At 40.7% G+C, this 26,796-nt stretch overlaps 1 protein-coding gene across 2 annotated transcripts in view; it reads left to right on the top strand.

Moving 5' to 3' along the window:
• The window catches only part of fcho2 (FCH and mu domain containing endocytic adaptor 2), a 216,065-nt gene that overhangs the window by 16,138 nt on the left and 173,131 nt on the right, over nt 1-26,796 (top strand). For both annotated transcript variants that reach the window (XM_072257932.1, XM_072257931.1), the window contains exons 2-4: nt 16,988-17,079; nt 26,129-26,203; nt 26,334-26,475. In XM_072257932.1, the coding sequence (XP_072114033.1) occupies nt 16,988-17,079; nt 26,129-26,203; nt 26,334-26,475 (309 nt within the window). The remainder of the gene's footprint in view (nt 1-16,987; nt 17,080-26,128; nt 26,204-26,333; nt 26,476-26,796) is intronic.

Raw genomic sequence — 26,796 nt, 5'->3', positions numbered from 1 at the left:
AAAATATTTCAATGTTACAGGTTGATGAACTTGCATCTGAGACAAACTGAAAACTCTATTAGAAGTTGATAAAGGAAGGAGTAGCAATATCATTTAAATACCTTTCAAATTTCATCAAGATCACATGTCATTACTGACATAGGTACCATGATGTCATCTTGCCTGACATCAAGGTAGGAGCAATAGAAGGATTGAAATATATAACCTTGATAATGCTGCCTTATCAACCTTGTAAGGGCATCAAAGAGTACAGAGAGAAAGCAGAAGAATGGGATTGAGAGGGATATAAATCAGCCATGATGGAATGGCAGAACAAACTTGATGGCCAAATGGCCTAATTCTGCTTCTATGTCTGATGGTCCAATATTAGCCCAAAAGTTTGGCTTTCCTTCATTTTCAAAATTCAGAGATGTGAAAGGTACTACTTCTTTTAATTTTGACACGTAGGTTTTCCATGGATGCATGCATTTTTAATCATCATGTTATGTTAAACTTCCATTGATTAAGTATATGATTTGGTCTTGACATTGAATGATCTTGTTGCTCCATTCAGCTGGTTCTTGCAATCTTTATCTGATTTCCTGTTCTGATAGATTGTTTCTTATACTATCTCATACTGATATTGCACATCCAATCTAAGTATGTGGTCATTACAGTTCAAAATGGCTTTAATCTATGCTTTTCCTCTGATTTATATTTGTGCTGTTTAGGACCCTGCCACTCAGATTTTGTTTGAACTGGGTAAAGTCAAATCAAGTTTAATTATCATTCAAACCATACATAGATTTAACTGAATGATTCAGTGTTCCTCTGGGGCCAAGGTGCAAAACATTCAAAATAGCAAGCAACCATTCAAAAATAGTGAGTAATATAATTCAATATATTGAGCAAAGAAGCATATTCACTTAAAAAAAATGTATATAGTCGAAAACCCTGAGCAACAATGTCCAGCGATCGATGGTATTGCCTCCCGGCAGTGTATAAATGTACGCAATCTAGCCTGTCATTCCACTGCTTGAACATGGGAGGGCAGCACTGCTGGGTGAGGTCAGGCCCCAGTTGAGGTCAACCATGCTGTAGTGCTTCCAAGTTTCTCACTTGGTCTGCGGTAGCAGGCGAGCCGGAGGCTTGAGGTCTAGTTCTCGCTACAACCGAGGCTGCACAACTCATCTGTCATCTGTCTCTCCACCAGACAAGGGTAACAGGCCTGCGGCAAATTACATTATCACAGTCCAACAGAGTCTGACAGTTGTAAGTGAAATGTCTGACACAATCTCCCATAGTTAGTCTACAACAACTCCGATTATTCTGAGCAGGCAGCAACGTGGCCTGTAGCCAGGTCAGCTCCTCTATACCCAAACTGGCTCCTCCGATATCCCAACCAGCTTCTCTGACACCTTAGTCGGCCCCTTTGACATCTTGACCGGCTCCTCTTCCGACACCAGTCCAGCTACTCTCCAATCAACGAGCAGTTCACTGATGGAGTATCCCTGCAGTACCCAATGTTCTTGGAGTAGAATTGTCTTTGGATCGTAAAAAAAAAACCAAATTTCACACAGAAAAAAAGTCAAAGTCCAAGTTGAGTTTATAGTCATATGAACAAGTACAGGTATGCACAGGTGCAATGGACAACTTGCTTGCAGCCAAATAACAGGCATATGGCATCATTTACTCAGCATTCACAAGAACACCATGATTTCCGCTATTCACCCTCTCCCATTAGAATGCTATGGACATGATCCGAGACATTCTGACCCTGGCACCTGGAAGGTAACATACAGGTGTCTCTTTTACGTCTATAACTCTACCTTCTGCTCCTCTAATTATGGAATCACCTATCACTACTGCACTGCTCTTCTTCCTCTTTCCCTTCTGAGACACAGAGCAGACTTGTGCCATATATTATACTCAATTACCTCATCCACTTCATTGGCAGTATAGGGGGGAGGGAAGTGGTAGTATGGATTGAGAAGTAGTTACAGAGAGAAAATAGACTTATTTTTCATATTGTGAGGCTACATAACCCATGGGGTTCCACAAAGATAGTGAGGCCAGTGTGGTTCACAATTTGTGTCAATGAATTGGCTGAGAGCAACAAGTGCATATTTTTAGTTGACAGTGTGGAATATGAGAAAGATGAAGAGAGACTTCAGGGGATAGTAACAAGCTAAATGAATGGTAAAGATGTTTGAAGTTTTTATGGAAAAATGCAAAATTATCCATCTTGTTAGAAAAATAAAATAGCTTGATATCTTTTTAAATGGTATGAAATTGGCTTTCGAAGAAATCTGACACACCAATCACTGAAAGTTAACATGCAGATTCAGCAAGTAGTTAGGAAGGCAATTGGTATGCAGGCATTTATTTCCAGAGGATTTGGCTACAAGACCCATTGCATGAATTATATAGATTGCTGGTGAGATGGCATCTACAATATTATGTAAAGTGTGGTCTCCCTACTCGAGGAAGGATATGTTGGTAACTGTGAGTGTATGGTTAAGATTTACCAGATTAATTTCCAGAGGTGCAATTGAGTAGATTGAGTCAATTCTTCTCAGTTTTGAAGGGTGAATGATAATTTCATTCAAAGTTTAAAAAAAAACTTGCAGGGATTTTACAGGGCACATGTAGAGTTGATGTTTTCTCTGGCTTGTATGTTTAGAAACAGGATTCACAGTTGCAAAATAAGAGTTTGTGCCAAAGCTGAGAAAAAAATTTCTACACCCAGGTGGTTGTAAATCTTCTGAATTCTCTGCTCAAAGAGTTGTGGAAACTCAGTGGTGGAATAAAGGTATAGTGGTTAGTGCAGGAAAACACCGCTGATGTAAATGACCAGCCTTGAGCGTATTGAACAACAATTCAGGCTTGAGGGCTAAATAAGCCACTTCTGTTGTTATTCCTTCTTGTGGCATTTCTAACCACTGAAAGATTAGAAAATAAAAGTAATGATGAAGTAGAGCAAGCTCTAGGGGATCGGTGATAACGCAGCATCCTGTGGAAATTTACAAGGTGGAGCAGGTGTGAGGATGGGAAGTAGAATATCTATCACAGAAGCTAAGGTGTACGACACTAAATCTAGAAGTACTGAAGTAGAAGATGTAGCTTGTCTTTTGCATTTTGCTGTTGGCTGTCTATTATCGACACATCTTAGAATGTTTAATCTTTATGGACCCTTAAACATTTCATTCAAATTTCAGAGTATATGTGTGTCACCATATATAACCATCACATTTATTTTCTTGCTGGGCCTTCTCAGTAACATGGAAACATAGAAAATAGGTGCAGGAGGCCATTTGGCCCTTCGAGCCTGCACCGCCATTCAGTATGATCATGGCTGATCATCCAACTCAGAACCCTGTACCTGCCTTCCCTCCATACCCCCTGATCCCTTTAGCCACAAGGGCCATATCTAACTCCCTCTTAAATATAGCCAATGAACTGGCCTCAACTGTTTCCTGTGGCAGAGAATTCCACAGATTCACCACTTTCTGTGTGAAGAAGTTTTTCCTAATCTCAGTCCTAAAGGTTTCCCCTTTATCCTCAAACTGTGACCCCTCGTTCTGGACTTCCCCAACATCGGGAACAATCTTCCTGCATCTAGCCTGTCCAATCCCTTTAGGATTTTGTATGTTTCAATAAGATCCCCCCTCAATCTTCTAAATTCCAATGAGTATAAGCCTGGTCGATCCAGTCTTTCATCATATGAAAGTTCTACCATCCCAGGAATCAATCTAGTGAACCTTCTTTGTACTCCCTCTATGGCAAGGATGTCTTTCCTCAGATTAGGGGACCAAAACTGCACACAATACTCCAGGTGTGGTCTCACCAAGGCCTTGTACAACTGCAGTAGTACCTCCCTGCTCCTGTACTCGAATCCTCTTGCTATGAATGCCAGCATACCATTCGCCTTTTTCACCGCCTGCTGTACCTACATGTCCACTTTCAATGACTGGTGTATAATGACACCCAGGTCTCATTGCACCTCCCCTTTTCCTAATTGGCCACCATTCAGATAATAATCTGTTTTCCTGTTTTTGCCACCAAAGTGGATAACCTCACATTTATCCACATTAAATTGCATCTGCCATGAATTTGCCCACTCACCTAACCTATCCAAGTTACCCTCCATCCTCTTAGTATCCTCCTCACAGCTAACACTGCCGCCCAGCTTTGTGTCATCCGCAAACTTGGAGATGCTGCATTTAATTCTCTCATCTAAGTCATTAATATATATTGTAAACAACTGGGGTCCCAGCACTGAGCCTTGCGGTACCCCACTAGTCACTGCCTGCCATTCTGAAAAGGTCATGTTTATTCCCACTCTTTGCTTCCTGTCTGCCAACCAATTCTCTATCCACATCAATACCATACCCGCAATACCGTGTGCTTTAAGTTTGCACACTAATCTCCTGTGTGGGACCTTGTCAAAAGCCTTTTGAAAATCCAAATATACCACATCCACTGGTTCTCCCCTATCCACTCTACTAGTTACATCCTCAAAAAAAATTCTGTGAGATTCGTCAGACATGATTTTCCTTTCACAAATCCATGCTGACTTTGTCCGATGATTTCACTGCTTTCCAAATGTGCTGTTATCACATCTTTGATAACTGACTCTAGCAGTTTCCCCACCACCGATGTTAGGCTAACCAGTCTATAATTCCCTGGTTTCTCTCTCCCTTCTTTTTTAAAAAGTGGGGTTACATTAGCCACCCTCCAATCCTCAGGAACTAGTCCAGAATCTAAAGAGTTTTGAAAAATTATCACTAATGCATCCACTATTTCTTGGGCTACTTCCTTAAGCACTCTGGGACGCAGACCATCTGGCCCTGGGGATTTATCTGCCTTTAATCCCTTCAATTTACCTAACACTACTTCCCCACTAACATGTATTTCCCTCAGTTCCTGCATCTCACTGGACCCTCTGTCCCCTACTATTTCTGGAAGATTATTTATGTCCTCCTTAGTGAAGACAGAACCAAAGTAGTTATTCAATTGGTCTGCCATGTCCTTGTTCCCCATAATCAATTCGCCTGTTTCTGTCTGTAAGGGACCTACATCTGTCTTAACCAATCTTTTTCTTTTCACATATCTGTAAAAGCTTTTACAGTCAGTTTTTTTCCTTTCCTGATTATGTCCTTTGTTCTCCTCTGCTGGACTCTGAATTTCTCCCAGTCCTCAGGTGAGCTGCCTTTTCTGGCTAATTTGTATGTTTCTTCTTTGGAATTGATACTATCCCTAATTTCCCTTGTCAGCCATGGGTGCACTACCTTCCCTTATTTATTCTTTTGCCAAACTGGGATGAACAATTGTAGTTCATCCATGCGATCTTTAAATGCTTGCCGTTGCATATCCACTGTCAACCCTTTAAGTATCATTTGCCAGTCTATCCTAGCTAATTCACGTCTCATACCTTCAAAGTTACCCTTCTTTAAGTTCAGAACCTTTTTTCTGAATTAACTATGTCACTCTCCATCTTAATGAAGAATTCCACCATATTATGGTCACTCTTACCCAAGGGGCCTCTCACGACAAGATTGCTAATTAACCCTTCCTCATTGCTCAATACCCAGTCTAGAATGGCCTGCTCTCTAGTTGGTTCCCCGACATGTTGGTTCAAAAAAACCATCCCGCATACATTCCAAGAAATCCTCTTCTTCAGCACCCTCACCAATTTGGTTCACCCAATCTATATGTAGATTAAAGTCACCCATTATAACTGCTGTTCCTTTATTGCACGCATTTCTAATTTCCTGTTTAATGCCATCCCCAACCTCACTACTACTGTTAGGTGGCCTGTACACAACTCCCACCAGCGTTTTCTGCCCCTTAGTGTTATGCAGGTCTACCCATATCGATTCCACATCCTCCTGGCTAATGTCCTTCCTTTCTATTGCGTTAATCTCCTCTCTAACCAGCAATGCTACCCCACCTTTCCTTTCATGTCTATCTCTCCTGAATATTGAATATCCCTGAATGTTGAGCTCCCATCCTTGGTCACCCTGGAGCCATGTCTCTGTGATCCCAACTATATCATATTCATTAATAACAATCTGCACTTTTAATTCATCCACTTTGTTACGAATGCTCCTTGCATTGACACACAAAGCCTTCAGGCTTGCTTTTACCACACTCTTAGCCCTTATACAATTATGTTGAAAAGTGGCCCTTTTTGATTTTTGCCCTGGATTTGCTGGCCTGCCACTTTTACTTTTCACCTTACTACTTTTTGCTTCTACCCTCATTTTACACCCCTCTGTCTTTCTGCACTTGTTCCCATCCCCCTGTTGTGAACTAACCTCCTCTCTCCTAGTCTCTTTAATTTGATTCCCACCCCCCAACCATTCTAGTTTAAAGTCACCTCAGTAGCCATCGCAAATCTCCCTCTAGGATTCAAGTGTAACCTGTCCTTTTTGTACAGGTCACACCTGCGCCAAAAGAGGTCCCAATGATCCAAAAACTTGAATCCCTGCCCCCTGCTCCAATCCCTCAGCCACGCATTTATCCTCCACCTCATTGCATTCCTACTCTCACAGTCGCGTGGCACAGGCAGTAATCCCGATATTACTACCTTTGCAGTCCTCTTTCTCAACTCCCTTCTTAACTCCCTGTATTCTCCTTTCAGGACCTCTTCCCTTTTCCTACCTATGTCATTAGTACCTATATGTACCACGACCTGTGGCGCCTCACCCTCCCACTTCAGGATATCTTGGACGCGATCAGAAATATCCCAGACCCTGGCACCAGGGAGGCAAACTACCATCCGGGTCTCTGGACTGCATCCACAGAATCGCCTATCTGACCCTCTTACTATTGAGTCCCCTATTACTACTGCCCTCCTTTTCCTTTCCCTACCCTTCTGAGCTACAGGGCCGGACTCTGTGCCGGAGGCACGGCCACTGTCGCTTCCCTCAGGTAAGCTGTCCCCCCCAACAGTACTCAAACAGGAGTACCTATTGTCAAGGGGCACAGTCACTGGGGTACTTTCTATTACCTGACTCTTCCTCTTCCCCCTCCTAACCGTGTCCCACTTGTCCGTCTCCCGTGGCCCCAGTGTGACCACCTGCCTGTAACTCCTCTCTATCAACTCCTCACTCTCCCTGACCAGACAAAGGTCATCGAGCTGCAGCTCCAGTTCCCTAACGCGGTCCCTTGGGAGCTGCACCTCGGCGCACCTGGTGCAGATGTGGATGTCCGGGAGGCTGGGAGACTCCATGACCTTCCACATCCGGCACTGAGAACAATAAACTGCCCTCACACTCATACTGCCCCTCTCCTCAAATAACAACAAAAAATGAATACCAAACCTTCCTCGCCTCGCCTGTTTCCGCCTAAGCCTGTTGAGCCAAAGCCCTTAAGCCTTCACTCTGCTCCCGGCTCACTCCACAGCCCGCAAACTATGCTGCCCGCTGTATAAGGCTCTGTTCCTTTTAAATCTTCTGCGCTTCACTGCCCGACGTCACACGCCTGTGCAGTCCCGCCTCTTTGAACGCCGATGGAGAAAAAACCGAAAAATTCAAAAATGGCTTCCTCTACACTCCTGCTCCGATTCTTAGACTTCCTTCTCCAAATTTCTGTAACAGCAGGAAACACAATGGAATCAATGAAAGACCACACCCAACAGGACAGACAAATGACCAATGTACAAAAGACAACAAACTGTACAACTACAAAAAGAAAGAGAGGAAAAAAAGAAATAATAAAATAACAAATAAATGTGCAGTAAATATTGAGAACATGAAATGAAGAGTCCTTGAAAGTGCGTCCATAGGTTGTGGGAGCATTCAGCAATGGGGCAAGTGAAGTTATCCACTCTGTTTTAAAAGCCTGATGGTTAAGTGTTAATAACTGTTCCTGAACTTGGTGGTGTGGATCCTGAGGCTACTGTACCTACTTCCTGATGGCAAAAGTAAGAGGATGAATGAAAATCCTTGATGATGAACGACGATCCTTGATGATGAACGCTGCTTTCCTGCGACAGCACTCCGTGTAGATGTGCTAAGTGGTGGGGAGGGCTTTACCCGTGATAGATAGTTGGTTCCACTTCTTTTTGCATGGTATTGGTCTTTCCATACTGGACCATGATGCAACCAGACAGTATATTTCCCACAGCACATCTATAGAAGTTTATCAAAGTTTAAGATGATTTGCTGATTCTTTGCAAACTTCTAAGAAAGTAGAGGCACTGCCATGCTTAATTCATAATAACATTTAAATGCTGGACCCAGAACAGATCCTCTAAAATGTTAACACCAAGGAATTTGAAGATCCTGACCCTTTCCATCTCTGATCCCCCAATAAGGACTGGCTCATGGACTTATTATTTCTTCTTCCTATCGTCAATTATCAGCTTCTTGGTTTTGTTGCTATTGAGTAAGAGGTTGTTGTTGTGGCACCACTCAGCCAGATTTTCAATCTCCCTCCTATATGCTGATTTGTCACCACCTTTACTTCAGCCAATGATAGTGATATTGTCAGCAAACTTAAATATGGCATTGGAGTTGTGTTTAGTGTGTTTAGCCTCAGAGTCATAAGTATAAAGCAAATAAAGCAGGGGACTAAGCACACAGCCTTGTGGTGCATCTGTGCTGATGGAGATTCCGGAGGAGATGCTGTTGCCAATTTGAACTGACTGGATTCTACAAGTGAGGAAATCGAGGATCCAGTTGCACAAGTAGGTATTGAGACCAAGTTCTTGAAGCTTATTGATTAATTTTGAGGGGATGATAGTACCGAATGCCAAGGTGTAGTCAATGAAGAGCATCCTGATGTATGTATCTTTGCTGTCCAAATGTTCCAGGGTTGAGTGAAGAGCATCTTCTGTTGACCTTTTGTGACAGTAGACAACTGGAGCAGATTCAAATCACTTCTGAGGCAGGAGTTGATGTGTTTCATCACCAACCTTTCAAAGCACTTCATCACATTGGATATAAGTGCTACTGTACAATAGTCAGAGGCAGGTTACCAAGTCCTTCGTAGGCACCAGTATAACTGACGCCTACTTGAAAGAGGCGCATACTTCAGACTGCAGAGGTGAGAGGTTTTAAAATAGAGTGGAGGTGAAGATGATGTTTCCTGTGGTGGGAGTGTCTAAGAACAGAGGACACAGCCTCAGAATATTGGGACGTCCATTTAGAGCGGAGATAAGAAGGAATTTCTCTAGCCAGAGAGTGGTGAATCTGTGGAATTTGTTGCCCCAGGTGGCTATGCAAGCCAAGTCATTGGATATACTGTATTTAAGGCAGAGGTTGATAGATTCTTGATTCTGCTCTTGTACCTTAAGGTCTTATGATCTTATATCAGTGAATACTCCAGCTAGTTGATAAGCACAGGTCTTTAGTACTCAGCCAGGTACTCAGTCTGGGCCTGCTGCTTTCTGTGGGTTCACCCTCTTGAAGGATACTCTCATGTCAGTCTCAGAGACTAAAATTTCAGGGTTATCAGGGACTGTGGGAGTTTGTGAAGGTGCTTTCATGTTTTGACAGTCAAAATGAGCATAAAGGGCACTGAGCTCATCTGGGAGTGAAATCTTGTTTTCAGTTTCGTCACTTGGTTACACTTTATAGGAGATGATTCAAGTCCTGCCACAGCTGTTGAGTATCCTTCAGTGATTCATGTTCAGTCTGGAATTGCCACTTTGCATACAAAATAGCCTTCTGGAGATCGTAACTGAAACTCTTGTATTTTATTTGGCGCCAGACCTGAATGCCACTGATCTGGCCCTCAATAGACTGCGGATCTCATGGTTCATCCAGTGCTTCTGGTTGGGGAATGTCTTTAAGCTCATCTAAATTTTGTGAGGACACATTCGTCTTTGACTGTTTTTATAGAGTGTGTGACAGTCATGGTATATTCTCCGTGACCTTGATCCAGGCTTGGTTGCAGCACAGAACTTTAGGTTGTTTTGTCAATTCACATTGTCCTTTGCTTTTTCTGCTAACGCACTAAATTGTTCCATTAACATTAAAAGTCCTTGATGTTTTTGTGTTAAATAATTAATCTTGTTTTGGAGAAAGACAACTTCATTAGTTTCTTAACAGTGAGATACTAACTTCACGCCTGATAGTTAAACATGGTCAATGTGGGTCTCTTAATCTAGAGGTAGGTAAACCATTCCCGAACTGTTAGGACAGGAGGTCTTTCAGAATTAGAATCAAGTTTATTATCATCGGCATGTGACGTGAAATTTGTTAACTTAGCAGCAGCAGTTCAATGCAGAGAGAGAAAAAAATAAAATAAAACATAATAAATAAACAAGAAAATCAATTATGTATATTGAATAGATTTTTTTTTAAAATGCAGAAACAGAAATACTGTATATTAAAAAAAGTGAGGTAGTGTCCTAAGCTTCAATGTCCATTTAGGAATCGGATGGTAGAGGGAAAGAAGCTGTAGCTGAATCACCGAGTGTGTGCCTTCAGGCTTCTGTACCTCCTACCTGATGGTAACAGTGAGAAAAGGGCATGCCCTGGGTGCTGGAGGTCCTTAATAATGGATGCTACCTTTCTGAGACACCGCTCCTGAAAGATGTCCTGGGTGTTTTGTAGGCTAGTGCCCAAGATGGAGCTGACGAGATTTACAACCTTCTGCAGCTTCTTTCGGTTCTGTGCAGTAGCCCCTCTATACCAGACAGTGATGCCACCTGTCAGAATGCTCTCCATGGTACAACTAGAAGTTTTTGAGTGTATTTGTTGACATGCTAAATCTCTTCAAACTCCTAATAAAGTATAGCCGCTGTCTTGCCTTCTTTATGACTACATTGATATGTTGGGACCAGGTTAGATCCTCAGAGATCTTGACGCTCAGGAACTTGAAGCTGCTCACTCTCTCCACTTCTGATCCCCCTATGAGGATTGGTATGTGTTCCTTCGCCTTACCCTTCCTGAAGTCCACAATCAGCTCTTTCGTTTTACTGACGCTGAGTGCCAGGTTGTTGCTGCGGCACCACTCCACTAGTTGGCATATCTCACTCCTGTACGCCCTCTCATCACCACCTGAGATTCTACCAACAATGCTTGTATCGTCAGTAAATTTGTAGATGGTATTTGAGCTATGCCTAGCCACAAAGTCATGTGTATACGGAGAGTAGAGCAGTGGGCTAAGCACACACCCCTGAGGTGCGCCAGTGTTGGTTGTCAGTGAGGTGGATACATTATCAACAATCCACACAGACTGGATCTTCCAGTTAGAAAGTCGAGGATCCAATTGCAGAGGAAGGTACAGAGGCCCAGATTCTGCAAGTTCTCAATCAGGATTATGGGAGTGATGGTATTAAATGCTGAGCTATAGTCGATGAACAGCATCCTGACGTAGGTGTCTGTGTTGTCTAGGTGGTCTAAAGCCGTGTGGAGAGCCATTGAGATGTGTCTGACGTTGTCCTATTGTGATGATAGGCAAATAGCAATGGGTCCAGGTCCTCTCTGAGGCAGGAGTTCAGTCTATTCATAACCAATCTCTCAAAGCATTTCATCACTGTGAAGTGAGTGCTACTGGGCGATAGTCATTGAGGCAGCCCACATTATTCTTCTTTGGCACTGATATAATTGTTGCCTTTTTGAAGCAAGTAGGAACTTCTGCCCATTGAAAATGTCCTTGAGTACTCCCGCTAGTTGGTTGGCACAGATTTTCAGAGCCTTACCAGGTACTCTATCGGGACCTTCTGCCTTACAAAGGTTCACTCTCTTTAAAGACAGTCTAACATCGGCCTCTGAAACAGAGATCACAGGCATCTTCACAGCTGTAGTTGTGTTTTCCTTTTCAAAGTGCATTGAGCTCATCTGGTAGTGAAGCATTGCTGCCATTCATACTATTGAGTTTCGCTTTGTAGGAAGTAATGTTTTTCATCCCTGCCAGATTTGCCATGCATCTGATATCGCTTCCAACCTCATTTGAATTTGTCTCTTTGCCCTTGACATAGCCCTCCGCAAACCATACTTGGTTTTCTGGTATAGGCCTGGGTTGCCAGACTTGAATGGCACAGATCTAGCCTTCAGCAGACAACATACCTCCTGGTTCATTCACGGCGTTTGGTTTGGGAATGTACATTAAGTCTTTGTGGACTTACACACATCACACAGGTTTTAATGAAGTCGGTAACAACTGCAGCATACTCATCCAGATTCAAAGATTAATCCCTGAATACAGTCCAGTCCACCGATTCAAAGCAGTCCTGTAGATGCTGCTGTGCTTCCCTTGTCCAAACCTTCTTGGTCCTCACTACTGGTGCTGCAGTCTTCAGTGTCTGCCTATACTCAGGGAGTAGAAGTACAGCTAGGAGATCAGACTTCCCGAAGTGAGGGCGTGGAATAGCACGGTAGGCATTCTTGATGGTGGCGTAACAATGGCCCAGTGTGTTGTTTCCTCTGGTATTGTAAGTGATCTGTTGATGGTAATTGCTTCGTGAGTTTTTCAGACTGGCCTTGTTAAAATCTCCCAAAATGAAGTAGGGCAGCGGAATGGAAATGCTGGAAATTTGGAAGAAGACGGAAGAAAAAAGCAGCAGGACAGATAATAGCATGGCTTCCAACTTGACTATATTATATAGGTTTCCCTAGTTCTCACAATACAGTAATTTGGGGTAATAGCAGAAAATGCTGGAAATATGCATCTGGTCAGGCAGCATCTGTGTGACAAGAATACAGGCTTAATTTGCTTTACTTTCTTTCCTAGTTCTGATGAAAAGTCTTCAACCATGGAACATTAACTTTCTCTTTCCACAGATGGTGAACTGCTGATTATTTCCTGTATTTTCTATTTTATTTCATGTTTTTCTTGTGTTGCTTAACATATAATATATTAGCAAAGATTCTGTGAAAGAACCACCACTCTTTTTCAAACAATGCTATGTAATTGTTTACATCCTTCAGAATAGGCCTTTACACTCTCACCCTTGCACTCTCCCATAGATTATCCACACATTCATATTATTCTTTCTTGACTTATGCTTTCTCTCTTTCTACTCCTCCTACCCTACCCCCATACTCTCTCCTCCATCACCAATCCAAGGTGTTTCCTAGCATACTTTTCAAAAATTATTAACATCATTGCAATTGCAACAAATATAAATATTTGAATGTGAGTTGCGATTTTCTTTCCTTGCAGTGCACTCAAGTAAATAGTTAAAGTCTGTTTGTTGCAGGCTCTATGAGCAGGTTCCCCAGTGTGAATTCTGGGAAGTTGCAGCAAATTTCTGCTCTTGGAAATACATCAATGCACCCAACAAAATAATTGCCAAATAAGTTCAGGCTAAATAACTGTTTTTGTCTGAGTGCTGGTGATTAAATTCAGTGCACTTTTTCTGTATATTTTTCCTAAAAGAATTTGAACGTAGAATGCAATATTTGAAAATGTTATTTAAAACTTGCAGTCTAAAGTTCAAATTAATTTATATATGTCAAACTTCATATATGTTACCATATACTACCTTGAGATTCATTTCCTTCAGGTGTTTACAGGCAAAGAAAAGAAGCACAGTAGAATTTACAAAAAACTATACTTAATCAGACAGACTGACAAATAACCATTGTGTAAATAAATAATACCAAGGACGTGTAAAGAGTCCTTGAAAGTGAATCTGTAAGTGTAGATTCAGGTGAGAGTAGTGGTGATTGAAGTTAATCATGTTGGTTCAGGAGGCTGTTGGTGGTAGGGTATTAAGTGTTCCTGAGCCTGGTGGTGTGGAACCTAAGGCTTCTGTACCATCTGCCTGAGGGTACCACTGGGAAGCGTGCATGGCCTGGATGATGGGGGATTTTGATGATGGATGTTGCTTTCGTGTACGAGCGCTTTATATAAGTGTTTTCAGTGGTGGGGAGGACTTACCTTGGTTGTATCCACTACTTTCTGTCGTCTATTTTGTTCATGGGCACTGGTGTTTCAATAGCAGGCCGAGATTCAACCAGTCAGGATACTCTTGACTGCATCTATAGAAGTTGGTGAAAGTTTTTGATGACATGCCAAATCTACACAAACTTCTGAGGAAGTAGAACTGCTGTTGGACCTTCTTTGTGCTGGTTCAGAACAGATATTCTGATATGTTAATTCCAAGGAATTTAAAGTTACTTGACCCATTCCCCTAATGGGCACTGGTTCATGGACCCCTGGATTCTTCCTTCTGTAATTGATAATCAGCTCTTTGGTTTTGCTGACGTTGAAAGAGAGAGATTGCTATTGTAGCATCACTCAACCAGATTTTTAGTCTCCGTCCTACAGTGGTGATAGAAAGTTTGTGAACCTTGTAGAATTTCTGCATAAATATGACCTAAAATGTGATCAGATCTTCACATGCCCGAAAACTAGATAAAGAGAACCCAATTAGAGCAATAACACAAAAGCATTAGACTTGATCATATATTTAGTGAGGAAAAATGATCCAATATTACATGTATTTTTTGGAAATAGTATGTGAACCTTTGCTTTCAGTAACAGGTACAGCAATAAATTCAACCAGTAACTGTTGATCAGTCCTGCACATTGGCTTGGAGGAATTCTAGGCCAGTCCTCCTCACAAATCTGCTTCAATTCTGGGATGTTGGTGGGCTCCTTTACATGACCTGCTTACTTCAGGTCCTTCCACAATATTTCTATAGGATTAAGGTCAGAACTTTGACTCGGACTTTCCAAAACACAAATATTCTTTTAAAACCGTTTTTGATAAGCCTTTCGGATCATTGTCTTGTTGCATTATCCAACTTCTATTAAGCTTCAGGTGACGGATTGCTACTTGAGGGAGTTAGATATGGCCGTTGTGGCTAAAGGGATCAGGGGGTATGGAGGGAAGGCTGGTACAGGGTTCTGAGTTGGATGATCAGCCATGATCATACTGAATGGTGGTGCAGGCTCGAAGGGCCAAATGGCCTACTCCTGCACTTGTTTTCTATGTTTAACATTTTGCTGTAAAATGTCTTGATACAATTTTGAATTAATTGTTCCCTCAACGATTGCAAGCTGCCCAGGCCCTGAGGCAACAAAGCAGCCCCAAACCATGATGCTCCTTCCACCATGCTTCAGAGTTAGGATGAGGTTTTGGTATTGATGTGCAGTGCGCTTTTACCTCCAAATATAGCAATGTGTATTTCTGTCAAAAAATTCAACTTTTGTCTCATCTGTCCACCGAACATTGCCCAGAAGCGTTGTAGAACATCAGGTGGTCTTTTGCCAACTTGAGGCATGCAGCAATTCTTTTTGGAGAGCACTGATTTCCTCAGTGATGTCCTTCCGTGAACATCATTCTTGTTCAGTGTTTTTCTCTGCTCACATGAACAGAGACTAACAAGTTCTAGAGATTTCTGCAGGTATTTTGCTGTTCCTCTTGGGTTCTTTTTCACCTACTTCAGTATTGCATGCTCTGCTCCTGGTATGACCTTTGAAGGATGCCCACTCCTGAGGAGCGTAGCAAGAGTAATGAGTTTCCTCTATTTGTAGACAATTTCTCTTACTGTGGGCTGATGAACACTCGGGTCTTTAGAAATGCTTTTGTAGCCTTTTCCAACTTCATGCATCTCTTACAATTTTTCTTCTAAGGTCCTCTGAAAGTTGTTTTGATTGAGGCATGCTGTACATAAACACATCTTCCTGACTGGCAGCATTGCTGCCTGGTATGGGAACTGTACCTTCCTTAATCGAAGGATTCTGCAGAGAGTGGTGCGGACAGCCTAGCGCATCTGTAGTTGTGAACTTCCCATGATTCAGGTCGTTTACAAAGACAGGTGCATAAAAGGAGCCCGCAGGATCTCTGGGGGCCCGAGTCATCCCAGCCGCAATCTATTCCAGCAGCTACCATCAGGGAAATGGTACCGCAGCATAAAAGCCAAGACCAACAGGCTTCGGGACAGCTTCTTCCACCAGGCCATCAGATTGATTAACTTATGCTGATTTGAGTGTATTCTATGTTACATTGTCTGTTCTATTTATTATAAATCATTATAAATTACTATAATTGTACATTGCACATTTAGACAGAGAAGTAATGTAAAGATTTTTACTCATGTATGTGAAGGATGTAAGAAATAAAGTCAATTCAGTTCAATTCAATGCTTCCTTGAGAAGAGCAGGTTCTGTCAGTAACCTGACTTTGTGTCTTTTTTATAGGATACCTCTACAACCCACACCTCCAATCTCATCTCACTGATTGGAACACCTGCCTCCAAATAGGTCTTGTAGAAGGCTTTACCCCTGAGGTTCACATACTTTTGCCAGCAAATAAATGTAGTATTGGATCATTTTTCTCAATAAATAAATGAACAAGTATAATTTTTTTTGTCACAAACAAGAAAAGGTCTGCAGATGCTGGAAATCCGAGCAACACCGAATGGCGGTGCTGGCTTGAAGGGCCGAATGGCCTACTGCTGCACCTATTGTCTATAACACACACAAAATGCTGAAGGAACTTAGCAGGCCAGGCAGCATCTAGAAAAAAAGAGTACAGTGGACTTTTCAGGCCGAAACCCTTTGGCAGAACTAGTCCATTATTTTCTGTGTGTTGCTAATTTTTTTTTTGTTATTTATTTATTTGTGTTTTCTTTATCTAGTTTTAGGACTTCTGTGAAGATCTGGTCATATTTTAGGTCATATTTATGCAGAAATAGAGAGATTTCTACAGAGTTTTCAAACTTTCTAGCCCAGCTGTATATGCTAATTCATCACCACCTTTGATTTGTCCAACAACAGTGGTGTTGTCAGCAAACTTAAATACAGCATTGGAGGTGTACTTAGCCATATAATCATAGATATAAAGTGAGTAGAGTAGGTGGCTGAGCACGTAGCGATGTGCTTCACCTGTTCTGATGGTGAGTGTGTTGCCAATCTGTACTAACTGGGGCTTGTCAGTAAAAAAATCAAAGATCCTGTTGCACAGGGAGGTACTGGATCATTCTCTAGATCGTTTTAATATCTGAAACTTATAATTTCATATTATTATTGTTTTAATGATTTATTGTTCACAAATATGACATGTTCAAATATTAAAATAGTTTTTCATCATTTTCAGGGGGAGAAGAACAATGGCTTTGATGTTCTTTACCATAATATGAAACATGGTCAAACATCGACAAAGGATTTGGCAGACTTCATTAGAGAGAGGTATTTCTTTCTTTTAGGAACATTGCTAATCTATTGAAGGATGGTAGTTTTCAAGACCTATGTAAAGTTCAAATCCAAAGTTTAAGACTTTAAAACATCAATTTAAGATTGAAAAATTATTTTCTGTAAAAGAAAAAAATGTAAAGCAGCATTGCATCCACAATGAATAAATAATGTAAGTAATTGAAAATACAGGCAATTGATTTTTCAGTTGTTTGAAATGAGACTTTCAATAATGTAATATTTACTACCTTATACAGTATCAACATCCATTGTACAATTTAAATCCATATTTTCTGTCAAATTTAACTCAAGTTGCCAAAAAGTGTGGATAGTTCTGTATCAACTTTGCTCATCTGGACACTGCAATTTTCCCTGTTCTTCGCAAAACTGCTCAAGCTCTGTCAGATTGCATGGCAATCATGAGTGAATAGCCCTTTTCAAGTCCAGCCGCAAATTCTCAATTGGATTGAGGTCTTAGCCACTCCACGATATTACCTTTGTTGTTTTTAAGCCATTCCTGTGTAGCTTTGGTTTTATGCTTGGGGTCATCGTTTTGCTGGAAAACAAATCTCCCAAGTCACAGTTCTCTTGCAGAGTGCATCAGGTTTTCCTCCAGGAATTCCCTGTATTTTGCTGCATTTTTTCTACCTTCTACCTTCACAAGCCTTCCAGGGCCTGCTGCAGTGAAGGATCCCACAGCAAAAAGCAGTCACCGCCATGCTTCACGGTACGAATGGTATGTTTTTGATGATGTGCGGTGTTTGGCTTACACCAAATATAGCATTTAGTCTGATGGGCAAAAGGCTCAGTTTTGGTTTCAGCAGACCATAAAACCTCATTCCAGCTGACTTCAACAATTTCTAGCCAAAATTTCATGTGAGTTTTTTTCCAACAGCGACTTTCTCCTTCTTAGTCTTTCATAAAGCTGCGACTGGTGAAGCACCCAGGAAACAGTTGTTGTATGTGCAATCTCTTGTATCTCAGCCATTGAAGCTTGTAACTCCTCCAGAGTTGACATAGGTCTCTTGGTGGCCTCCCTCACTAGTTCCCTTCTTGCACAGCCACTCAGTTTTTGAGGACTGCCTGCTCTAGGCAGATTTACAGCTGTGCCATATTCTTTCAGTTTCTTGATGATTGACTTAACTGTACTTCAAGAGATATTCAGTGACTTGGAAATTTTCTTGTATCCATCTCTGACTTGTGCTTTTCAATAACCTTTTTGCAGAGTTGCTTGGAGTGTTCTTTTATCTTTATGGTGCAGTTTTTGCCAGGATACTGACTCACCAGCAGTTGGACCTTTCAGATACAGGTGTATTTTTACTAAAATCAATTGAAACACCTTGACTGCAAACAGGTCTCCAAAAACAGATCTCTATTTAACTAATATATGACTTCTAAAACCAATTGGCTGCACCAGTGATGATTTAGTGTGTCAATTAAAGGAGGTGGAAACTTGTACAATTATTTTTTCTGTTTTATACTTGTAATTATTTTTGATTACTTTGTGGAGATCTGTTTTCACTTTAACATAGAAGAGTCTTTTTCTGCTGATGTGTCAAAAAAGCCAAATTAAATCTAGTGTGATTCAGTGCTCTTAGACAATAAAACATGAAAACTTCCAAGGGGAGTGGGTGAATACTTTTTATAGGAACTGTAAAATACACTGAATGCTCTCTCACGATCTACCGAATTATGGCACTTCACCATATTGTTTGCCTCCACAGTACTTCCTTTCTAACTGTAACATTTTATTCTGGATTCTGTTACTGTTTTCCCTTGTACTACCACAGTGCACTGTTATGTACTGATATGATGGAATCGTCTGTATAGATGGCATGCAAGACAAAGTTTTTCACTGTACCTCAGTACATGTGAGTACTATTAACCAATTTACATTATTGGTAATGGGTGATTGATAGCCATGCAAACTTTGAGAGTCAAAAGGCTTGTTTCATGCTACGTGACTACATTTAAAAAAGCATTTTGACGGGTACATGGCTAGGAGAGGTTAAGAGCGATGGGGGCCAAATGCAAGCAAATGGTAAACAAGAGGAATTCTGCAGATGCTGGAAATTCAAGCAACGCATATCAAAGTTGCTGGTGAACGCAGCAGGCCAGGCAGCATCTCTAGGAAGAGGTACGGTCGACGTTTCAGGCCTGAAACGTCGACTGTACCTCTTCTTAGAGATGCTGCCTGGCCTGCTGCGTTCACCAGCAACTTTGATGTGTGTTGCAAGCAAATGGTACTAGCTTAGATAGGAATCTTGGTTGGCATTGATTAGTTGGACTAAAGGGCTTGTTTCCATGCTGTATGACTCTATGGCTCTGTAACATATTGTTTAGGGTCTTTGTATTTGTATATGAGAAAATTGTCTTAGTCTAGGATAGATCAAATACAGGTGATCTTCGCATTACCATAGTTCAGGTAACTGAATGTAAGTCCTTGTGTAATTCACAAATCACTACCCAGAAAGTTGAGATATGGAATAACATTCAATCAGTGGATATCCCATGGATCTTTTCATGAACCTTTTATAGTATCAAACTATGGCTGTACCACTCACTTGCATATCTATATACTGTATCACGTGTATATCCAGGTAACTAGCTATTTATAATTTGCCAAGAAAGTCAAAATACATTTGTAAAAACAAGAGATTCAATGTCATCTACTGTATCCAGTGCTCCAGGTGTAGCCTCCTCCACATTGGTGGGACCTGATATAGATTGGGGGAACACGTCGTTCTGTCACTTTTGTTTACCCCAAGTTTGTTGGAGTCATCTGCTGTAATTGGTGCTGCTGGTGCAACTTCCTGTACATCTGTGTGATCGGATGTAAATTGGGATACTGCTTTGTCAAATACCCTTACTGAGTCGCAACCACCGAGATTTCCCGGTGGACAGCTATTTTAATTACAGTCCCCGCTCCCATTCCGACGTGTCAGTCTATAGCCTCTGCTACCGCCATGATGAGGCCTTTCTCAGGTTGGAACAACATCTCCTTTTCCATCTGGGTAACCTCCAACCTGATGGCATGATCATTAATTTTTCTACTTTGCAGTTGTTTCTCCCCCTTCCCTTTTCTCTCTTTCTCGATTCCCAATTCTGGCTCATCTCTTACCCCTTCTCTTATCCTCACCTGCCTATCACCTCTATCTGGTGCCTCTCCTCCTTCCCTTTCTCTTATGGTCCACTCTCCTTTTATATCAGATTCCTCCTTCTTCAGCCCTTTACCTTTTTTTTTACCTTTCACCTCCCAGCTTCTTACTTCATCCCTCTTCTCTCACCCACCTACCTTTCCCCTGGCTTCGCCTATCACCTTCTAGCTCGAGCACCTTCGTCCCACCCCCACCCTCACCTCATCTTTTTATTCTGGCTTCTTCCCTCTTCCTTCATCTTTATTGTATAAGAAATCCATTCAAAGGTCTTCACAGTATAAGCGAATATATTTAAGTTCTCTTGGAAAATGAGTCATTCTTTCAGAATGAGAGTTGTTGAGAATTTTTTGATAGATGAAAAACTATGTTTTACTTTTTTTTCCTTAAGCCTTTCCCTCAGTCACTAATTCCCTTTCTTTAGTCCTCGGTGTTAAATTTTGTCATTTGACATTGGATTATCCATTTAAATTGGTTTCTTTTACAGTCCTCCCTGTTTGAGATTTTTGGATGGTTTATTTTCTCCTGTTATGTATTCCTGAAGCTCTTTAAAAAAAATAACTAATCTTTACCAGAGGTTTGCTCTGTTTCAGTAATTACGTACATTTGTCTTATTGCCGCCCAGTGGTAAGTGTTATGCACTGCACTTTAAAACAGCTGAGATTGACTGGCATGTAACGTTAGTGTTCTTAGAAATTCTGTTGCACCCTAATGGTAACAGTGATGGGTATACAGCCGGCACCTATAACTGTTTGTTGGTTCAGTTGAAAATTAGTGAAAATTGCATATTTTCATTGGTTGGTGGCCCATTGGAACACTGAGTGGGAAGACTATGTTGTCCTGGAATGTTGGTGTGTATTGGGGCAGCAGAGGGTAGGTTTAGTGTGGAAGAAATATAGCCCAAGGTCCCTAAGTACGGTTGGGAATGGAAAAGATGTCAGCTGTTGCACCCCAACATAAATATCTCCTCTGGGACACTAAGGATGATCCCCACTCAAGCATATTATATGTTTTCAGTGATATTGAAATGACCTGGATATTGTCTTTGCTGTATTTCATCTCAGACGATATTTGAAAATGGCATCTTGTTGCTGCATTTCTTAACAGTGGAGTCCCACATAGTTCAATATACACAAGGCTATTCACAGATACTATGCCCTATTACTGTGACAACTAATAATAAAAGGAGACAGTTTGATCACCTTATGTTTAACTGTATGTGCTATACTGCCTATCCTGATGCTTTCCTGCTTATCCACAACGTGCTCCTTCTGTTTCCAGTTCTGCCTTTCTTTGGTGGGTTAATATGTTGAAAATCCTGGGACTATTTTTGGAAAGAAAAGCAATTACTATCAGACAGGGGTCCTAGGACCTGAAACAGTAACTATTTCTTTTTTTACACATGCTACCTGATCTACTGACTGTTTACAGCATTTTCTGTTCTTATTTCAGATTTTATATTTTCATTTACTATTCATGGTACTGGCTGCACAACTTTGGCATGCCTTGCCTTTTTACCTCCTTATTCCTGACCTCCATTTGCCATGAACCACCTTTTCCATGCACACTATAGTTAATATATATACAATATCCTATCTCCAGTAATTGAAGTAAAAGTACTGGAATAATTTAAGGACAAATTTGATGTTGTAATTCTGTTCCATTTGCATTCTTCTGAATGAAGCTAAGATAGAAAGGTTCCTCTTTTTCTGTATTTATATTTAGAAACATACTCTATTTTGGTCTGCGGGCTAGAATTTTAATGTATTTATGGGACATAGTTATTGCCGGCAGGGTCTGCATTAGTTGCCCATTTAGACCATACAACCATAAGATATAGAAGCTGAATTAGGCCATTTGGCCCATCGAGTCTGCTTTGCCATTTGATAATAGGTGATCCATTTCCCTCTCGGCCCCAACCTCCTGGCTTCTGCCCGTATCCCTTCATGCCCTGACTAATCAAGAATCTATCAACCTCTGCCTTAAGTATACCCAATGACTTGGCCTCCACAGCTACCTGTGGCAATTAATTCCACAGATTCACCATTCACTGGCTAAAGAAATTCCTCCTCATATCTGTTCTAAATGGACATCCCTCTATTCTGAGGCTGCGTCCTCTGGTCTTAGACTCCCCCACAATAGGAACCATCCTCTCCACATCCACTCTATCAAGGCCTTTCAACATTCAATAGATTTCAATGAGATCCACCCTCATTCTAATGAATTCCAGTGAGTAAAGGCCGGGAGCCATCAGACACTGCTCATATGATAAGATTTCAATCCTGAAATCATTTTCGTGAACCGCCTTTGAACCTCTTCAATTTCAGCACATTCTTTCTTAGATAAGGGGCACAAAGATGTTCAGAATACTCCAAGTGAGGCGACACCAGTGCTTTACAAAGTCTCAACATTACATCCTTGCTTTTATATTCTAGTCCTCTTGAAGTGAATGCTAACATTGCATTTGCCTTCTTCACCACTGACTCAACTTGCAAATTAACCCTTCGGGAATTCTGCATGAGGATTCTCATGCCCTTATGCACCTCAGATTTTTGAATTTTCTCTCCATTTAGAAAATAGTCTAAACTTTTATTTCTCTTTCTATGACCCTACACTTCCTGACATTATATTCCATCCCACTTCTTTGCCCATTCTCCTAAGCTGTCTAAGTCCTTCTGTAGCCTCTCTGCTTATTCAACACTCCCTAGCCCTTCACCCATCTTTGTGTCATCTGCAAATTTGGTCACAAAGCCATTAATTTCATCATCCAAATCATTGACATATAAAGTAAAAAGAAACAGTCCCAACATAGACCCCCGTGGAACACCACTAGTCACCAACAGCCAACCAGAAGGCTCCCTTTATTCCCACCTCTTTACCTCCTGCCATTCAGCCAATGCTGTATCTGTGCTATTATCTTTCCTGCAATACCATGGGCTCTTAATTTGTTAAACAGCCTCATCAGGCACCTTGTCAAAGACCTTCTGAAAATCCAAGTGTGCATCATCTACTGATTCTCGTTTGCCTAAACTACTTGTCACTTTTTTCAAAGAATTCCAACAGATCTGTCAGGCAAGATTTTTCCCTTAAGGAAACCATGCTGCCTACGGCCTATTTTATCATGCACCAACAAGTACCTGAAATCATTAATTTATAATTTCTAATTTTACTTAGTTCCTTGTGTACATTTCAGACAACAGATAACTCTTGTAAGCCTGGAATCACAGAAAGGTCAGACTGGATGAGGAGAGCAGATTTCCTTTTCTAATATCATAAAGAAGATTTTTCTATATGATTATCCAGTAGTATCATGGTTACCATCACCAAATTTGAGCATGTATTTGCTGAACGTTATTACTATACCTGATACTTGGGATTCACTAACATTTTCATAAATTTCTTGTGACGTTACATCTCCCTTGCAATGTTGTGATCAAATCTGCATTTCCCATCTCAGATTTAACTTAAGCTATCATGGAGATGTTACAACAGAAAAGGAGGCTACTTGATTCACTATTTCCATCCTGCTTTCTGTTGAGCAACTTAGTCAATCCCATTCTGTTCAAAGATTTCAAAGGTACATTTAATGTCAGAGAAATATATACAATCTACATCCTGAAATGCTTTTTCTTCGCAACTATCCACGAAAACAGAGGAGTGCCCCAAAGGATGAACGACAGTTAAATGTTAGAACCCCAAAGTCACCCCTCAGCTCTCCTCCCTCTTGCGCATAAGCGGCAGCAAGCAACAATCCCAGCTCCCCCCACTGGCAAAAAAAAGAATCAGCACCCTTCACCGAGCACTCAAGCATGAGCAAATCAACAGCAAAGACACAGACTTGCAGTTACCCCAAAGACTTCACGTTTTACTCCTTCGGCCCACAATGTTGTACCGACCAAACAACTCGCTGGTTTACGATATTAAAAGTCTGTTACATTGCTTTTTTCGAGCTCTGTGCCCAAAGATCTGGGCACACAGCCGTAGATATTCCAACTCCCCCGACAGAACATGGGTCTCCTGTCATGACACCAACCTTCGATTGGCCCATCTCCCATTATCCTAGGCCTCCAAAGCTGAGCTGGACTTTTAGGCCAAGCTCTTGGCGTTCCGAACAATGGCCAGTTATGAAACCCTGAGAGCAGGTCCCATTCCCGCAAAGAACCATAGTCGGCGTGTAACTCCAGGTCAGGGTTTTCAAAAGAACCCTGAAAGGGAAAAATAAAGATACTAAAGATGGAAATAGAGCTGCTTCTGAAGATGCAAGCAAAGGAGTCGCCATTTAGCGCCATCATCACTCTGCTCCACCTCCTGGTTTAAAAACAAACTACCATATGCACTGAGGAGCCTCTTGAATTTCCTTTTGAAATTTCTGAACCTCCCTGCTTCTGCCTCCATTACAGGCAGTGAGTTCTAGGTCATTGACACTCACTGTGTAAAGTAAGATTGTTGTTTCTTGCATTGTCCTTTAATAATATTTTTAGTTAATTAGCCAGGATAATATATTCAGCTTTGAGACTCCGATAGTTTGGTATCAGCAGCAACTTTTGAAAACATTTCTTCACATTCCAACATCACTCTCAGTCATTTTCTCCCTGGAAGCACTATTTAGTTTCACAAACATCTCTGTATCACTCAGTAAGATTATAGTTATTCCATTATAGTTGGTCTCTACATCACTTTCTCAGATTGACTCAATACATAATAAATAATGAATAAATATGGTGGGCCCATTATCCCACCATACCCATGTCAACCTTCTTGCCCATCTGTACTAGTCCCATTTACCTGCTCTATGTCCTTTTATGCTTTGCATATTTAAGTTCCTGTATAAATGTTTCTTTAATTGAGCATTTGTATCTGACTCCACCACCTCCTCTGGTAATAGTTTTAAGAAATCAACAACCCTCTGTATTTTAAAAAAATATCCTCTCAGATCCCCTCTGTAGTTTTGGAGGTGACTAATAAGGCCATTGTGAATTCCACAATATGAAGAATACATCATTGTATAACTTTTTTTTTCATTCTGTTTTCTGTCTCCCTTATCATTCAAGGAACCCTGGTTTTTGAATCCTTATCATTCCCTCTTATAGCAATATACCCAGCCTTTACCTGAGCCATCCATGATAATAAAGGCCAACATTCCATTTGTTCTTATTTGATTGTGCTGTCAGCAATTTACTTTCTATTTCTCCTGCAATATATATCTAGATCCTTACCAGTTTCTAACCATAAGAAAAGTTCTGCTTTTCTATTCTTCTTCAGTACAAAATTCAAAATTTCCCACCTATATTTCAAAACACTGCATCAATGGAAGAATACTGTTCACCACAAGTTAACTCCTTACTGGCTTGTGTGTCATACCTAGGTTTCTTAAGAAATCTTGCTGTGAGATTTGCTCTGAGTTCATGGTATAGTAGTGCCTTGCTTTTATCCCCTGCCCGATCACCTATAAAGATTCCCAGATATCTAAAATCACTTCTTTCACTTAATCCATCTTTACATGCATCTGATCAGTGGTACCAATAAGGAGTCACAAGCATATGATTCCTCAGGTGACTTGATACCACAGTTTTTTCCAGCTTAACATTGGGCAGACCAAAGCACAAGCAATATGCTATTGTTACAAGCAATAAGCTTTTCCTTGATTCCCTTGTTCCCTCTTACTCACTTCTATAATACTTCTGGGTGTGTTAATTTATAAATCGAAACACTTTTGTATTCAATGTTAATAAGTTTTCAACAATGTACATTTATATTTTACATTGTTATGTAATCTTTGAAGTAAAAAGAAAGACTATGAAAATTCAGTCATGGAAATGGTCAAGAAATTATTTAAGGTTCTTTTATATTTGAATAAAATTCTTACATTTGGATTTTTAATCCCCAAACAGTGTCACAATAGAAGATATGTATTCGAGGTCGATGACCAAATTAGCCAAAACAACAAGTAATTACAGTCAGCTGGGGTAAGTCTCTCAGAAGTCTAGTACAAATAAGATGATGTAGAGTTAGGTATTCTGAATTGACTTGTTTGGTACTATTTCCAGTCTGCTACTTCCACTATGTTTTTTCACTTTATAACATGTTTTCCTTCAGAACATTTGCACCAGTATGGGATGTTTTAAAATTGTCCACTGAGAAATTAGCTGGTAGCCATTTAGATCTTGTTCGAAAACTACAAGAATTAATTAAAGAAGTACAGAAATATGGAGATGAACAGACCAAGGCACATAAAAAGGTAAGAAGATATTTGGTAAGTTAGTTATCCAGCATCACAAAATGTTTTGGATACAAATATAAAAATAATACTTTCATTAATATATAATGCCTTCATCAGTGCTGTTATGTATTTAATATTTCAGTAATATTTGAGTAATATTGTAAATATATAGTTTGACTAAGCAGTCTTATTTAAATAATTCATTATGGGTTATATGTAAACATATGTGAATTGCATACGTCATTATGCCTCACTTAAAGTAAAGAAAAACAAAATGTACCCTGATTTCGTGTTTTTCTTTTGATTAGTTTTATGTTTTGGAGTTACAAAACATAACAG

This window comes from Mobula birostris, chromosome 5 (genome assembly GCF_030028105.1).
Source record: "Mobula birostris isolate sMobBir1 chromosome 5, sMobBir1.hap1, whole genome shotgun sequence".
Classification (NCBI taxonomy): domain Eukaryota; kingdom Metazoa; phylum Chordata; class Chondrichthyes; order Myliobatiformes; family Myliobatidae; genus Mobula; species Mobula birostris.
This window is presented reverse-complemented; position numbering and strand designations above follow the sequence as displayed.